General features: G+C 38.1%; 1 protein-coding gene across 4 annotated transcripts in view; it reads left to right on the forward strand.

Moving 5' to 3' along the window:
- Positions 1 to 17341, forward strand: part of jet (F-box and leucine rich repeat protein jetlag) — a 122433-nt gene that overhangs the window by 45177 nt on the left and 59915 nt on the right. For 3 of the 4 annotated variants that reach the window (XM_090370611.1, XM_090370612.1, XM_090370613.1), the window contains one exon: positions 16081 to 16212. The exons of the other annotated variant lie outside the window; for it this stretch is intronic. In XM_090370611.1, the coding sequence (XP_090226737.1) occupies positions 16081 to 16212 (132 nt within the window). The remainder of the gene's footprint in view (positions 1 to 16080; positions 16213 to 17341) is intronic. 4 annotated transcript variants of the gene reach the window in all.

Genomic DNA, 17341 nt, shown 5'->3' on the forward strand with positions numbered 1-17341 from the left:
TCCTAATTCATTTCACAAATATAAGTGGTCTCAATTCTAATCTCAATGATGTCCATTTCCACTTGCAGTCTTCCAAACCCCATGTACTTTTTCGGACAGAATCTCAGTTATCGGTTGATTCAACTACTGCTCATCTCAGATGCCCAAATTATTCGCTGTATGATTCCTTTTGCCTCAAAGGTGGAACTTGTGCATATGTCTGTTCTGATATTCCCTGTCAGAGACTTGGCAATTTGAAATCTCCTCTCTTCGATCTTCTCTGGCTTAAAATCTCTCTACTTCATTGTGTCAAATTCGTCTGTTGTCTCTACCATTTTCCCACTCCACTAATCACTTGGAGCTTTTGGACTTCCTCTCTTTGCAGCTTGACTTTCTCCAGTTCAACTTTCCTAACAGTGAGGTAATTTACCTTGGTGATTTTAATGTTCACAACTCCAGCTGGCTTCCGTTTTCTAGTCACACCAACCCAGCTGGTCGAGATGCTGAGGCTTTTGCAATTACTAATGACCTTGCACAGATTGTTCATTTACCTACAAGAATACCGGACAATCCTAATCATACAGCCAACACGCTTGATCTTTTTCTCATAAGCAAACAACCCTTCTAAGTACACGATTGAAGTTAGAGGTCCTTTAGGCACTTCAGATCACAACTTGGTAATTGTCTCTTCTCCAATGCAGCCTTTATCTCATGGCTATTCCCAACCTCGTTAGGATTACTGTTTCAAAACTTCTGATGTCAACATTTGCTGAGATCGTGTCAGTGAAATTATTCTTGCAGGAATGGAATCCTTTATCCCACACTCCACTTTAAAATCTCGTCCTTTATCTAAACCTTGGTTTTCCAATAAATGTACTAAGGCTGTTCAAGAGAAGAACATTGCATATCGTAATTGCTTGTTTCTAATTTATCAGTTTCATTTTCTGCTTACACCAAAGTTTCCAACAATTGTAAAGCAGTTATTAATCAGTCTAAACTAGAGTTTGAGCAGGCTAAGAGTAGAAAACTTGCTTCTTGCCCTAATGGTAGCCGAGCATTCTGGTCTCTTGCCAAAGCTATTGGCCGCAACTTTACCCCATCTCTGCTCCCCTCCTCTGCCCAAACCAGATGGTTCTGTTGTCACTTCAGCCAAGGATAAAGCTGACCTACTAGCATCCCATTTTTATTCCAACTCATGTATTAATGATCTTGGTAAAACACCTCCCACCATTCCCAACAGGCTCCATTCAATGCCTCCTGTGGTCTTCCGTCAAATGGATGTCAGAAGGATTTTGACGAATCTTGATGCTAAGAAAGCTCCAGGTCCCGATGGTATTTCTCCACTTGTTCTCAAAACCTGTGCTCCTGAACTTACTCCTATTCTTTGCTGCCTTTTTTCACTTCTTATTCCTTCTGCTTTGAAATTTGCTCATATCCAGCCAGTTCATAAAAAGGGTGACAAATCCTTCCCATCCAATTATCGTCCCATTGCAATTATTTCTACTCTTTCTAAAGTAATGGAGAAATCAATTAACCGCAAACTCTTAAACTACCTAGAAACCTTCCATCTGATCATTGATCGCCAGTATGGAATCCGTCAGTGTCGATCCACTGGTGATATTCTGGCTTATGTTACCCATTTATGGACTAATCAATAGAAAGATTCGGTGAAACACAAGTAGTTGCTCTTGACATCTCAAAGGCTTTCGATCGTGTTTGGCGTAAAGGTCTTCTAAACAAGCTTCCATCTTATGGTTTGCCAACTGTTTTTTGTAATTGGTTATTCAGTTTTCTCTCTGATCGCTCACTGTGGGTGATGGTAGATGGCTCTCTGTCTTCCAAATTCTCCAGTAATGCTGGTGTCCCCCAAGGTTCAATTCTTTCCCCCACTCTTTTCCTCTAGTATATTAATGACCTTCCATTAACTGGAAATCTTATCCATAGTTTTGCCGATGATAGCACATTGCATTCCACTTCCATTTTGAGAAACCTTGTCCTGCTCAATCAGCTTCAACTTCTCAAAAATCTGCTACCAATTCCTTAAATGCCGATGTTCAGGTAATTCTCCAGTGGGGCAAAGACAACTTAGTTGATTTCAACCCTTCTAAAACTCAGTCTTGTCTTATATCTCGCAAAAAGGATTCTTCTGCTCCTATGCTTATCTTTGGTGACACTCCGATTTCTAGGCAAAATGATATATCTCTTTTGGGGATTACCCTGACTTCTAATCTCTCTTGGCACAAGCACATTACAAATATTGCTTCCTCTGCATCCAAAAAACTTGATTTTCTCTTTCGCTCTCGAGGTTACTTTTCTTCCAAACTCCCTCTGTATAAATCGCAAATCCGCCCTACCATGGAATATTGTTCCCACATCTTTGGTGGTGCCCCCAAAACCTCTCTCAGGCTTCTTGATTCCATTCAGAAGAGGACCTCGGTTAATTAATGATTCATCTCTAACAGAGTCTCTTCACTCGCTGTCTCATAGACATACTGTTTCTGCTGCATGCCTCTTCTACAGGTACTTCCATGGACACTGTTTTTCTGAATTGGCTTCTATAATTTTGACTCTTTCAAAACAGTCCGAACACATGCAGCCACCAGCCAACATCCACTTACTATCCAACTTCAAACTCACAGAGGTGCCTCTGTAGCCAGGTGGGCAGGAGCAGCAGTGCATAGCACATGCTTCTTGATTAGACCGGGGTTCGAGCCCGTGCCCACCAAATACAGAGGATGCAGAAAGGACAGGTAATGACCACTGCATATCCCTGGAGCAATATGGCCTTAGTTGCTAATGCTCCTAAAAACCACATAACAACAACAACAAACTCACAGAACCAACTTTTCATCTTCCTCGTTTATTCATTCAACTGCCGTTTTCTGGAACAACCTTCCTTCATACGTATTTCCTGAAAATTACAGTCTACAGAAGTTCAAGTCCAATGTCAACAAATATCTTCTTTCGTCTTCTCAACCTTCAACCCAAGCACAGTACTAAGTACTATAGGTTCTAATACCTCTTGTGTTTGGGGTTTACATTAAAAAAAAAAGAAGAAAAAAAAAAAAGTTCTGTTCCAAGGGAAAAGAATGGTGTCACTGGTTAAAGAAGTAATGCCAGACCATCTAGACCAGTGCTTCTCAAACTATTTGTGGTTAAGGACCAGTTTCTTTTATTAATGCGACGAGTTGTAAAATTCAAATCGTCATGGTCTGGCATTGGTCACTTTGAGTAGCACTGATCTAGACAGTAGTGCAGTTTGGATACTGAATCACAGTATCCAATTTGATTGGTTACTGTAATACAGTCACAAAGGAACTGGATGCAAAAAAAATAATTTTTATTTATCATATGCAGTCATTCCTCGTATAGCACGATAGTTGTGTTCCTAGAAACCCTCTGCAATGCAAAATTGTGCAATATAAATTACAGGCCCTATGAGAAAAATAGGGTTAGGTGCCGACCACCCAAGATTGAACATTCATTTGTAACCAAATCATTACAAAACAATAAATAATCATAATAAAATACTTATGTATTTTATAACAACTATTACGTAATAAAATATTTCTAATGCTTTTGCTTCTATTGTAAGCAAACTTGTTCTTTGTTTGATTTTCTATCCAAAGAGATAACAGCCAGTCCATCTCTTCCAATTCTTGTGTCTTGATCTAATGGATTTTATTACACTTTTGGTTGTTCCTGCTATGAAAGTTGTTTTTATTTTCTCTGCATTCTTTCTAATTCTCGACGTTGTCTCATTTAGGCCTGTAGCACGTGCAATATCACATGGTCTTTCATATTGCTCAAAGTGTTTCAGAATTTCATATTTTTTCTCAATCGACAGAGGCGAACTGGCCATAAGTCTTATCAGGGAAACCCCGTTGAGTCGGAGGCCAGAAGACGATGAAGGCCGGTATGATTTTGGCCATAAACGCTAGTATGAGGCCGCTACAGATTTTCCCGGGTAAGAATTTTTGACCCAGTCCGCTTCTGTCTGTCCATATTGCTTTTCTTTTTCTCTCTGAATCTGTAGTGTCTTCACCAGGAAGCTTCCTTTTAAGTATTTAAGTATCACACCTTTTAAGTATTTTACTCATTTTTAGGGAATAAAGCACAATTACAAATTAGGAGGCACGGTTGATACACATAAACAAAGCTGCGTGAATGTATCAACTGAATAAACAACACCGTAAAGGCAGAGAATTAACACCTCACTAGCTCACATTTTACTAAAGCACGTTTCTGGGGGGTTGCTAACTTACAACCATAAAACAATAAAAACAATTTCGAGTTGCTTTCCTGTTAATGGAATCTGTTATAATCTGATAGTAAACTCGATCTAATTGCATTTGCGATAATACCGATAGCTGCAATTGTGTGGGTTTTTACGTTATTATGGTGAAATGTGTATCCCTTCACTGATATAAAAAAAAATAAATTTTCAGTCTTCTCTTCATTCCTATTGTGTTTGCGTTCAGTTGCGGTGATTCCGCATTCAACTGCCATTTCTTGTAAACACAAAGACGAATCGTGCATAAGCGAATTCGATTCGTGTTATGCACGATATCATTCCCCAAATCGCGTATGATCGAATTCGTGTAGTGTAAACACGTGTTATACAAGAACTGACTGTACTTGTATTTCAGGAAAGCCTTTGATATTGTTGAATGTAAAAGAATGCTGTACAAATTGGAGCAGTGTGACATTAAGGGCATGTTAGTGTTATGGATAAAGGGATGGTTGAATAGTAGAAGAAAGTGGTTATCAGTGGACACTGCTCTTCATGGATTAATGTTATTAGTGGAGTCCCCCTTGGTTTGTTGCTGGATCTGTTGTTGTTTTCTATATTTATTAATGACACAAACGAAGACATATCAGGCTTAATGTTCAAGTTTGCAGATAATAATTTATATCATTTTGTTTAATTTGTAACATTTGTTTGGCAAGGTAGTTAATGACAGTAATGATGGTATGCTAATAACAGGATTTTGAAAAATTAGGCAGATGGGCTGAGAAATGGCAATTCAAGTTGACAAATATGAAGTACTGTCAGTCCTGCTATAACACGCAAGTTTACAACGCGAATTTGCTCCAGCGTGACTGATATATTAGGGAACAATGTGGGTATAATGTGGTTTTAGTGTTGGCTCGTGTGCGATTTCGTCTGCGAGCAACAACAGGTGAACGCAAAACCCAGAAACAAGCTGAACATGGTGACCTGTGCAGCAATATATACAAGTTTATGAAGCTTAAAAGATAAATATCAGCTTGTGTGAGAGCTATATTTCCCATTTACTGTAGTTGTATTTGTCATAGACACACTGTTGTCATTCCCTGTATTCACAAGACATTGTACCCTGACTCATGTTTTCAGGAGCTCACATCTTTCAGTTTGAACAGAAATTTCATGAGGCATGATAGCGCGAGCAGAGTAGTACATTTCTGGAGGTCACTACTATAAAACAATAAAAACACTGTACAATTTGCAGTTCCCGGTTTATTGAGCTTTTCTGTTAGCGCAATCTAATTATAAATGGGTAGTAAAGTAGATCTTATTACATTTGCGATAATACCGATAGCTGGAATTCTGTGGGTTTTTACTTTATTATGGTGAAATGTGTTTTCCCTTCCATGAAATCTTCAATCATATAAAAAAACATAAATAAAATTTCAGTATCTTCTCTTCATTCCTAATTTTTAAGGTTCGTAAACTTGTTACTCCGTATCTCACTTGTGAAAATTGAGCATACTATATTCATCATTATTGATTGCTTATCTTTTTTAGTTGCTATATTTACTGTAATATTTATGTATTTATTAGAAATTTAAGATGTTTAAACCTGTGTTAGCAATTTTATTGGGTTTCTATCTTTTTTTAGTGTTTTACTCACCACACTGAACATTTTTTGAGTGCTCTGCCCCATCCCAATTTTTCCCATAAGCTGTTGTTTTTAATGCGCGAAATGCCATAACATGGAGATTTTTAAGAACACGTGTACTGCATTATAGCAGAACTGACTTTACTGCATATGGGTAACAGTTTTCCTTTAGCCAGCAAGTGGTTGATTGCTTGAGCAAACTTCCATATGTGGTTGTGGAAGTGAATTGCTTAAATAAATTCAAGGAAGAACTAGACACACTCTAGGAGGGAATAGATAGGTGAAATGGGAATTTATTTATTTTTTTGATGCTGTATAAACTTGATTCCTTGAATCATTTGTCGCTACTAATACTAACTCCTCGAATGATGTTGTTCTCCAAAGTTTGAGTTCCTGTTAGTCAGAAGGCTAAAAATATGAGCCAAAATAACATTCTCCCTTTCCAATAATTAGTAAATGTCACCTTCCATGTTAATTGTAATTGTTAAAGTCCATTGAAAGATAAGTATAAGACAAATCATTTACGTTCTATGGGTTGATTTATTTTTTACAAAGCACAACACACTGCCAGTAACTTTTAAATAAGATATATATAATGCTTAGAATTTGATGCTTTTGATCACTTATTAGAAGCCCACAATGGAAAAATGGCACGTGCGACTTAGTTGTGCATGCATTTCTCTGTTGTTGGGCTTCTAATAAAATACTTTTGCTACTGCAGGATACAACGACTTTGCTATTACTGTTTTATTGCTGCAAATCTAGTAGTGCAACAGTAATAAGCTGTTGTGGAAATGTATTTATGTAATTTAGTCTTAGAAAATGTGTTACATTACCTCTGTTTGTATTTCTTGTATTGCAGGGAAAATTGAGAAATACAAGTAGTGTCAGAAATTTCGATGAATGGCCAAAGATACTCTTCCGTTTAGGAATAAAATTTAAATCCTTTTCTATGTCCATTTGGTCTGTTGGTAAAAATTAGTGAGTATACATGCTACTTTCTTTGTGCACGAAAGTGTGCAGAGAAAGTAGCATGTGTGCTTGCAAAAAGCCTTACCACAGTGTGCCATAACTAAGCTGTTCTTTTCTCTGCACTTTACAAAAGTTTGAAAAACAAAATGAAACAATTGAATTTAAGCCACGGTATTAGTGATGAAAATCAATTTGCAATTAATTACTAAATAACACTGCAAATATTTCATCTCTGTTTTTCTGAAATCTGTGCATTATCTGTTTAATCCAAATGTGAACCTTGATTTTCTGTTTAATCCTGATTTCTCATGCCCCTGCTCATTTGCAGGAACCTGAGAAATTCCAAAACCCTGGCAATCTTCATATCACAAGCTTTTTGAATAAGAGGTCTCATAATTGTACAGGCCCTATTTATTATAGTCATTCCGCTGTGAGAATGAACTCACTGTCACCATCTTACTCAATCTACTTTAGGAGTAAAGGAGTGATTAGATTAATTATAATTTTAAACAAAGGTAATCATAAATACAGGGTTGTTAAAATTAAAAGTATCTATGTAGAAGGCTCTGGAGTGAGTTTTAAGGCTCATACTGAAGAGAAATTTGGACAACAGGTACAATAAAGAATGTGCTCGCCATTTATTGGGGAAAAAAAAATTAGTTACAAAATTTGTCACTGTATTGAATGTATGGAATGAACTATCTTAGTTACGATTATGCAAATAACTTATGTTATTTGCATAATCATAAGTTATTGCCACAGTGCCACTACTCAGCTCCACTGTACTGTATAAAAGCAAAGCAATCTCTTCAGAATCATACAGTAGACGTTTGCCTACACTACAGCAGCAACGGAGCAATATGGCCTTAGTTGCTAATGCTCCTAAAAACCAAAGCAACAACAACTACTGCAGCAATGCCAACAACATTGCAGGAAAAGGCACTATTAGTAAAGCTGTACTATCAGAACAGCAACAATGCAGCTGTGGCTGTCAGAAGAGCATAAGGCATGGACCTATGACTGTTTGTGCTGTCTGCAAAATGATTGCGAAATTTGAAGCGAGGACATCTTGGTGTTCAACCAGGTAGAGGTTGAAAACGAGTGGACTCCTCTTGTGTTGAAGATGTGGCTATGGCTGTTGTGGATTTATCAAGTCATTCTCCACGTGGTAGTGCAAGTGTGGCAGCTGTTTCTCATGAAGTGGACATGCCATATTCCACTGTAAGGCTAGTAATGCGTCAGGTGTTGCGGTACTATCCTTAAAAGATGGACATGCTACAGCAGCTAAAGCATGGGGATGCAGATATTCATTTCACATATGCACTTCAGTTTCTGGTGCGAACGACAGTGGATATCACTTGGCCATGGAACATCCTTTGGAGTGATGAAGCCCACTTCTGCTTAAATGGACAACTGAATATGCACAACTGTCGCATTTGGGCAACAGAAAATCCTAGAGTTATCTAAGAGGTCCCGTTGCATTCTCCAAAAGTGACAGTGTGGTGTGGATTTATGCCACATTCATGATTGGGCCATATTTTTTTGAACAGGTAACACCGACTGGACCCCGCACCTGTTCTGACATTGGACAGTGATATTATGAAATGTTGGCAATACCAGAGCTGCAACAACGTGGGTGCCTTGGGGATACCATATTCATGCAAGATGGTGTGCCACCCCACATCCACCGTTGTGTCCAAGATTGCTAAGGCAACACTTTACAGATGAAAGGGTCATCAGCCGTTGTTTCCAGACATCTTGGCCACCCCGATCACCGGACCTCACCCCATGCAACTTCTGGTTGTGGGGTTTTTTGAAGAACCAGGTGTATCGGGAAGGATGTCAAACTCTGGCAGATCTGAAGGACAGCATTAGACATCAAGTGCTGGCTATTCCATGTGCTGGTTATTCCATGTTACGTTCCGCCATAAAAAATGCTGTTCTTAGAATGGAAACTGTTGTTGGCCAAAATGGAGAACACATTAAACAATTGTAGCAGTGTTCAAGTGATTCTTATTGCCAAAGCACCATATAGTGACAAATTTTGTAACTAATCTAATTTTTTTTTTTTTCCCAATAAATGGCGAGCATATTCTTTATTATACCTGTTGTCCAAATTTCTCTTCAGTACGAGCCAAATTTCTCTTTAGAACTTGCTCCAGAGCCCTCTACATAGGGATACGTTAATTTAAAAACCCTGTATACAAAGGGTACTAGGAAAGTTTTGCAATACAGCTTTGTTTATTTAATTTTTTCAAAGTAATTTCCTCTACATTCAATACACCTCTCCATCCTCCGAAACCAATCTTTAAACCAGTTCTGCCAAGTTTCACTAGGGAGTAAAGCACACTCGTTGTCCCAAGCCCGTAGAAGGTCCTCATCACTGGAAAACCGCCTCCCTTTTAGCTTCATTTTCACATGCGGGAACAGTGCAAAGTCGCAGGGAGCAAGGTCTGGACTGTAGGGAGGGTGCTCGAGAAGTTTCAGTCCTGTTGTGGTCAAATATTCGGTGCAGGCTTTGGCGCGGTGAGCTGGAGCATTATCGTGATGGAGGTACCAGGTGTCCATTCTTGACTTTGGCCGCAGGTCTTTAGGCAGGCATTGTATACCACTTAGCTGTGACTGTCTTCTGCGTGTCCAAAACGACACGTTCCACAATTCCACTCGATTTGAAAAATACAGCTATCATTTTCTTCTTTACAGATCGGGATTTTCTGACAATTACGGGTGTGTCGTCATCATCAAAGACCCAAACTTTGTTTTGAGCCTTTGTCGGCAGATCGTAATAGTACAGCCAAGTCTCGTCACCTGTCACGATGTTATTCACATACCGAGATTGTCCCTTATCAAACTTTTTTAACATCTCCCGGCACCAAGTCACACGTCGTGTCATCTGCTCTTCAGTCAGTTGATGCGGCACCCAGAGAGAACAAAGTTTCTTCACGTGCAAATGATCTTGCAGAATCGAACGAATTGCTGGTGCATTTAGGCCCAAAGTATCTTCTATCTGTTGGTAGGTCACTCGCCTGTTTTTGTCAAGCATTTTCCTCACAGCAGTAACGTTTTCCTCCGTAACTGACGTTCGTGGCCTTCCCGGCCTCTCAGAATCCTCCAGAGTGAAATTTCCCCTTTGGAATTCTCTATACCACCTGAATATCGTTGTACGATGTGGACAATCATCTAGTGCAAGAGTCATTTCTTCTAAGCACTGGTCTATGGTTAAACCACGCACGAAATTATACCGCAAAACTGTCCTTATCTCATTTCGTGACCACGATGCCATCGCAAGCACTTTACACTCTCACTACTAATGAATAACTGAGCTCATCGACTTGGCGCGGCGGCTACTATGCACGTATGAACATGTCTCAACATGCAGCAACAAGCAGCTTCCTGTGATTCATTGTTGCGTCATATTGCAAAACTTTCCTAGTACCCTTTGTATAATGAATAATGTATAAACTCTTTTCTGTTCCCATTTCAATCTTTGTCTGGTAATGAGCATATCCACGTGCTGGTCAAAGAATTTTCAGCTTCAACAAATGGATAAGTTTTTGAAGAATCTTGCTGTTTTATTGATCATATTAAATTGTATTCTATAAGTAGCTTTATAGTCCTAGTCATGCTTGTTATTTTATTTTTTAATTTAACTAGAGATTTTGTAGGTTACTACTTAATATACGTAGAACCTTTGTATCGTTAGAATCTTGCTACCATTGTTATAGAGTGAGTGGTAGGGAAATTCAAATTTTTTAATTGTAGTAAATATGTAGCTCTAAAGTTTGAATTACTTAGGTTGGCACTAGTTGGATAATTTTGTTATAATTAACTTATAACTTTCAAGTATAACAGTATAGCCTAATACATATAAAGCAAACTTGATAGTATTATTTCTTCGTAACTGGTGTTTGAATAAGAACATTCAAATTTTAATTATACACTAGGGGACTCTGCCCCCTGCTCACTTCGCACGTCAACCCCTGCGCACGCTTCATTCCATCAACGCTTCTCCGTCGTCATAAATATAGATTTGGCTGAATTGTGGAATATCTCTAATAGACATTAAACTCTTTGTACCTTTCACCATGGCACCTCCTCGTTTTCACATCACCACCTTGAAAGACTGTGTTTTCAGCATTATAAGGCGCGAAGGCGTAAAGATTGTTGTAGCTCAAACGTTTTTTTGGAAGTGTCTCCCTTTTCCGTGTTGTCAAACAAAGTCTTTAAAACGTCTGGATAGGTATCTGGCAAACATATCTTCCCTCTGTGACAACACAAATGTGTTTCCGTGTTTGCCATGAAATGATAATCTGCCACAGTGTTGACATTCATCTACCATATCACCTAAATTGCAATATAATACTTCAGTGGTTTCTTTGTTATCAGGATCTTGTGAAGATCTTACGTTACGTCTGAGCTGTTTAATGGTTCACTGAGTTTTGGCCTGTTCTTTGTCCATATTAGCTACCCACTTGCTGTCGCATTGATTTTCCACTTGCTATGTCGTCATGGAACTTATTCTCTGATTTGTTTGTAACCTATCAACATGTTTCTCTATATTTCTGTGTAGACTCCTGACAGCGGCATTTTATCTTGGAATCAGTGATTGCCAAGCTACATCACGGCATTGTTAACAAATCAAATGTCATGGATTCCAGACACCTGTCAACACACTGATTGATATCTAATCAGGAAATTACCTATGTAATTATTTACCTATGCAGTTGTGACATAATTGTCCCGCACACTTGTACCACATGACTGGCATTCCTCTTTTCCCGTTGGCTACCCCACCACACAGCATTCTCAAGGTCGAATAAATATCACCAGGAGGAAAACTTTTAATATATATAGAGATAATTAATAACATAAACTTCGTAGCATAACTGGTTCATAGTGTGATTACTGCATTAGATATACATTTATGTAGTGTAGTTTTTTAATTATGCTGAATTTGAATGAAAATCATGCCTCAGACCAGCAAAGCAAAGAGCTCAAGCTGGTGGGAGTGCCTTGGCTCTAGGGAGAACTGGGGATGGGGCAGTTGCCCTCCAAATCACAGCCTTATGTATGGCTTGTTTGATGTTTGCAAAGCTATCAGGAATGGGATATGATATTGCCAAGGGGGATGGCTTTATGTGTGCTCGATGTAAGGAGTGTGAGGATACTAGGTGCCAACTCAGCATTGCTATGGGCCTTTATGACAGCTTGAAGAAAAGTGTGGATGCCTTCGAAGGAATTAAATTGGAAGGCCCATCAAGCTCTCAACTGCTCACATCAACACCAGAGCTTGCACTTGATCATCAGGCAACACAGTGGCAACCCCCAAGGCAGAATGTGATGGTCCCACAGGAGCTAGTTGTTGTTGGGAGCTCTATTATCATGGAAATGGGAAATATATTGTGCAAAAAGGTTAGGTGGAATGGGACAGGGTATATCTGCCAGGTTTGATGACATTGTTGAACAGATATATTTTAAAGGCACAAAAGGTGACATTGTAAACATTGGTACTAATGGCATTAAGAGTAGGAGATCTGCAGACTTAGTTAACAAGTACAGGTCAAGGTTGAAAAAAAAGTCACAAGTTAGGATTAAATTTGAAACTGTCTGCCTGAAATTCTGACAGGAGAGAGTGTGTAATGAGAGCCTTGTGAATCAAATCGGCCCTAGAGATATTGTGCAAGGCTCATGGAGTAGAATTTTCTAAGCATTGCCTGTGCTTTTTAACAGGAGAGACTGTTTCTACAGGGATGGGATACACTTAAATAGAAAGCGTTCAATAATATTTGTTGATGCTATCAAGGCAGTGTTTAGGTGGGTCAGAAAACTGCTGGCTTGTGGAGGATACATAGACTAATAGATTAATAGCCACATGCAGAGGTGAGAGTGATTCTTGCTCTAATCTAATTCTATTGGAATGAGCAGCAGCCTTGAAAGCAAGGTGCTGGGGATTTTTAGGACTGCTGGGAGGCATCATGAAACAAGTAAATACATGGGTTAGAGTAAGAGTAAAAACAGGTGCATGCATACTTGAATGTAAACCAGTGTTATGGATATAGTAAATAAATTTGATGAACCTGAAGTGCTGGTCAAGATCTAAAATGCAGACATTGTTGGGATTTAAGAGAATAGTGACACTCATATATAAGGGATGCAAAATTTGAATATGGGGAGTACAGTGTATATAGAAAAGACAGACAGGATAGGAGTGGGAGAGAGTGGTTATGCTGTTAAAAAACATACAAAATCTAGGGCATCCAGTTGACATGGGTGGGTCAGTGCAATGATGAGTCAGTTTGGTGTGACATGAGCACTGGGAAAGTAAAAATGAAAGTAGGAGTGTGTTATAGGCTTAATGATTCTTATGAGTATAATGAACAGCTGAAACATTCTTATGAGTATAATGAACAGAGAAATAGAGTAGGCCAGTAAATCAGAATGTCTTATAATTTAGGATTTTAACTCTCCAGATATTGACTGAAACTTGTGGTTTGTTCATTCACAGAATAGCAAAACTTTCGTTGATTTTGACACTTTTCTACAGGAGCAGCTTAGAGAAGCAACAAGAGGGAGTAATATTCTTGATCTGTTTATCAGTAGTAATTTATTTGTGTTTTAAGAATCTGCAGAGAAATGAACCACTAGGCGGCAGTGATCACAGTGTATTGATTTGGGATTTACTTAAAGATGTAACTACTATCACAGGTAAATGGAGGGTTTTTGCTTTTTAAAGGTGAATACAGTGGTCTCAAATAATTTTTAAATTCTATACAGTGGGACCGTCTGATGACATTACCACGACCCAATTCTAAATGGCAAGCATTCAAGGAATTAATCATAGAAACTACTAGGTTTGTCGTGCCAACTAACAAATAGTCTTCAATGTATAGGCCTAAATGGATGTCAGATAAACTGATGAAAGTCGTGGTAGAGAAGAAAAGTGCATGAGGTGCATATATTATTATTATCGGGCAATACAAGCCTGTGATGGATATGAACTAGTCTGTAATCGAGGTGACTTGATTATTGAGAAATTTTTGGCAAAAGATGCAAAGAAAAACAGCAAACACCTCTTTACTTATATAAACACTAGAAGGAAGGGGATGAATCAAAATGGTCCACTCGATATTGATGGTTTGTCTGTTGATGATCCTGCTCAGGTTTCTGACAAACTGGATGATTATTTTGCATCAACATTCACATGATGAATTTTTTAGGGAAGATTTGAAAAACTTTTAACAGGAAGCTAAATGATTTTGTAATAACTGAGGAAAGTGGAAGAGAAATTGTTGAAATTAAACGTAAGAAAGGCAACTTGGGTGGATGAGATCTATCCAATTATGTTAAGTGAGGCAGCAAAAAAAGTAAGCAAACCTTTAGCCATAATAATGTGATTATCCTTGGATTCAAGGGAAGTCCCCCATGGACTGGAGATGTGTGAGTATATTCCCAATTCACAGAGGAGGGTAAAAGGGTGACACAAGTAATTAAAGACTGTTAGCATAAATTCTGTTCTAGGGAAAATTTTGCCTCACAGCATGGGTTTGTTAGGAAAAAACTTGTCTGACCAATTTGATTGGATACTCTGATGCAGTCACAGGGGAACTGGATGCAATAAATAATTTTGTTGTCATATTCTGGATTTCAGGTAAACTTTTGATACTGTTGCACCTAAGACTGCTGTACAGATTGAAGCAATGGGGTATTAAGGGCAAGTTGCTACTGTTGATGAAGGGATTGTTGAGTGGGAGAAGACAGAGTGGTAATCACTGGACATTGTTCTTTGTGGATTAACATTATTAGTGGAGTCCCAAGGTGTTCGGTGTTGGGCCCATTGTTGTTTTCAGTATTTATCTGTGATATTGATGAAGGCATAACAGGCTTCATGTCCAAATTTGCAGATGATACAGAGGTTGGCATGTTGGTTATTAACAGTATTGACAGTATGCTGCTGCAGCAGAATCTAGAAAAGTTAGGCAGATGGGCTGAGAAATGACAATTGAAGTTTTAAGATTGATAAATGCAAAGTACTGTATATGGGTAGCAGTAACCCCACAGTAACATACCAGCTCTATGGTACTACACCCAAGGTAGTGGAAAATGAAAAAGTCCTGGCGATATTTGTGCAGCCAGATGTGAAATTCTCTGAATATTGTACACAGACTGCCAGAACAGCTCATGGGGTTTTGTCAGTAATATACAGGAATTTTGCTGGCAGGGATAAGGAAGTGACTATCTCATTGTATAAAGTGATGGTCAGGCCACTTTTGAGTGCTTCATACAGGTCTCATTTTAAAAAGGATGTAGGGCTGCTGGAACAAATACAGAGAAGGGCAATGAGATTGGTGAGAGGAACAAAGGGATGCTCTTACCAAGAAAGGCTTCACTTCTGCAGATTGCAATGTCTGTAGACTTAGGCACCTACAAGGTGATCTGATTGAGCTGTTTAGATTGAGCAAGCTCAATGTTGGTGGGTTCTTCTTGCTCAGACAACACATTGAGAGGGCACAAATTTGAATTGAGGAAGGATGGTTTCAGAATAGATGTGCAGAAGTTTGCTTTTACCCAGTGGAGAGGGTTGTTTTCTGGAACAAACTACCATTTATTGTAGAAGTTGATAGCTTAAATAAATTTAAGGAAGAATTAGACAGTATTAGAGGGAAAGAATAGGTGAAATGGGAGTTTGACCTATTCTTTTAGGGGTGTTTTTTTTTTTTTTTTTTTTTTGCTGTGGTATATAAGCCTGCTTTCTTGCATCTTTTCCCACTGCTAATTTTAATATCTACATCACTAACTCTATCTACTTCTTTAGTAGACTATATGGTGATGATCTTCAGTTTATTCTTGTGATGGTTTGACTGTATGCATTTAAGCTTAATGCCACGAATCATAATTATTACTAGGTTTTTTCATGCCTTCTGCAGGCATATCCTACACACTTCAGAAACCTCTGTGGTTGCTGCTTTCTTTCTAAGAAACATCTTATGATTAGAAAAAAAACTAATGTACCTAATAGCCTTTAGGTAACATTTGTTTCCTAAAAGCACTTATTTGGCATTTGAAGGGAAGGTATGGTTTCTCTCCCAAAACATGCTTTATCTCATTTTCAAAGTCTTGCTAGGACTTGAACTGTATCAAAGAACAGAGTACATAAAATGTCTTAAATAAGATAGCTTTTTTTACAGGTATAAAAGCATATGATAGTAATATAGAAAATGATACATTGTTGTATAACCCTTTATTTTAGGTTACACTCTCTGTCTCTCTCTCGCATCTATGGCATTACAGATTATACATTAAGTAGGATTGCTTCTTGTTCTCAAATGCTAGAGCATTTAAATGTAGCTGGATGCTGGAGAATAACAGATTATGGTATTAGGTATGATTTAAATCCTCTTCATTGTGTTAATTACTGTGTTACAAGTAATTGCTCTTCTTAGTTGGTCAAAAATAAACCAATGTAATTAGATGCAAATTGTGCAGGGAAACTCTCTTAATAATCCTGACATGTTTTTTTTTTTTTTTTTTTTCCTACAGTTGGTATTAATGTTAAAATTTATCAAGGTTTGAAGGTTCATAAGCTCTATTTTAACATTTTAGTTCCACCATTTGGCATCTCATATTGTTAAATTTCCATTTCTCTAGGGGTTTTACATTGAGTCTGTCTGTCCACTGATTAGACAGCCACTGATTAGTTGTTTTTGGAGCTGGGAGATTGGCAATAATTTGTTGTTCAGGAATCTAGCAGACATCTTGGCTAGTAGGCCAGTGAAATGAGCAAACTGCTTCATAAGGATGCATGAAATTTACCAATATGTCATGTTCTTCAAATGAAATTTCACAAATATTTCTAATCCACCAATTTTTGTCAAATACAGGCAATGTTTTGGCCAGGTTGTAAATTAACAATTGGCACATATTGAATATTGGTTTCACTAGTCTGATCTACATGAGCTACAAATGATGATGGTGTGTCATTTGATACTCTGCAAACACAAATCTGTCTTGCATCAATATGAATGAAGTGATGATTTTCTCTTGTTCCAGCAATAGTATGACCATCTATAAATCTTTTCTCTTGAAATGGCTTTACTTGCTCAATTTCCTCTTTAGAAACAAAACAGAATTTTATTCCAGTCACATGCTTGTCACAAAATTCAAACATGTTTCTTGGTGTCAGGATTTGGTTTTCAATTGGGCATTGGAGACTTGTACATGCTGCCAATTGTTTTATTGTTCCACCAATTCCATCACATGGTGACTTGCCATGGCTAGTGCCAAAGAAATTCCATTCAGCACTGATATCAAAATCCTTCTGATGATGACACAAGTTAATAAAATTCTTGTCTTGAGCTGTAGAACCATCACTGAAGTAGGAAATGTGCCTGATTTCTGTCATGAAACTCTTCAAATATTCAATTAAGTTGGTTAGAAAAACATGCACTGCAATTGTGTCATGTCGAAGGCAGTCACTGATTATGCAGAAACTTATATTCTGAAGTTCAACA

The sequence above is a fragment of the Mastigoproctus giganteus genome, chromosome 3, assembly GCF_048544385.1.
Source record: "Mastigoproctus giganteus isolate SK-2022 chromosome 3, ASM4854438v1, whole genome shotgun sequence".
Taxonomy (NCBI): domain Eukaryota; kingdom Metazoa; phylum Arthropoda; class Arachnida; order Uropygi; family Thelyphonidae; genus Mastigoproctus; species Mastigoproctus giganteus.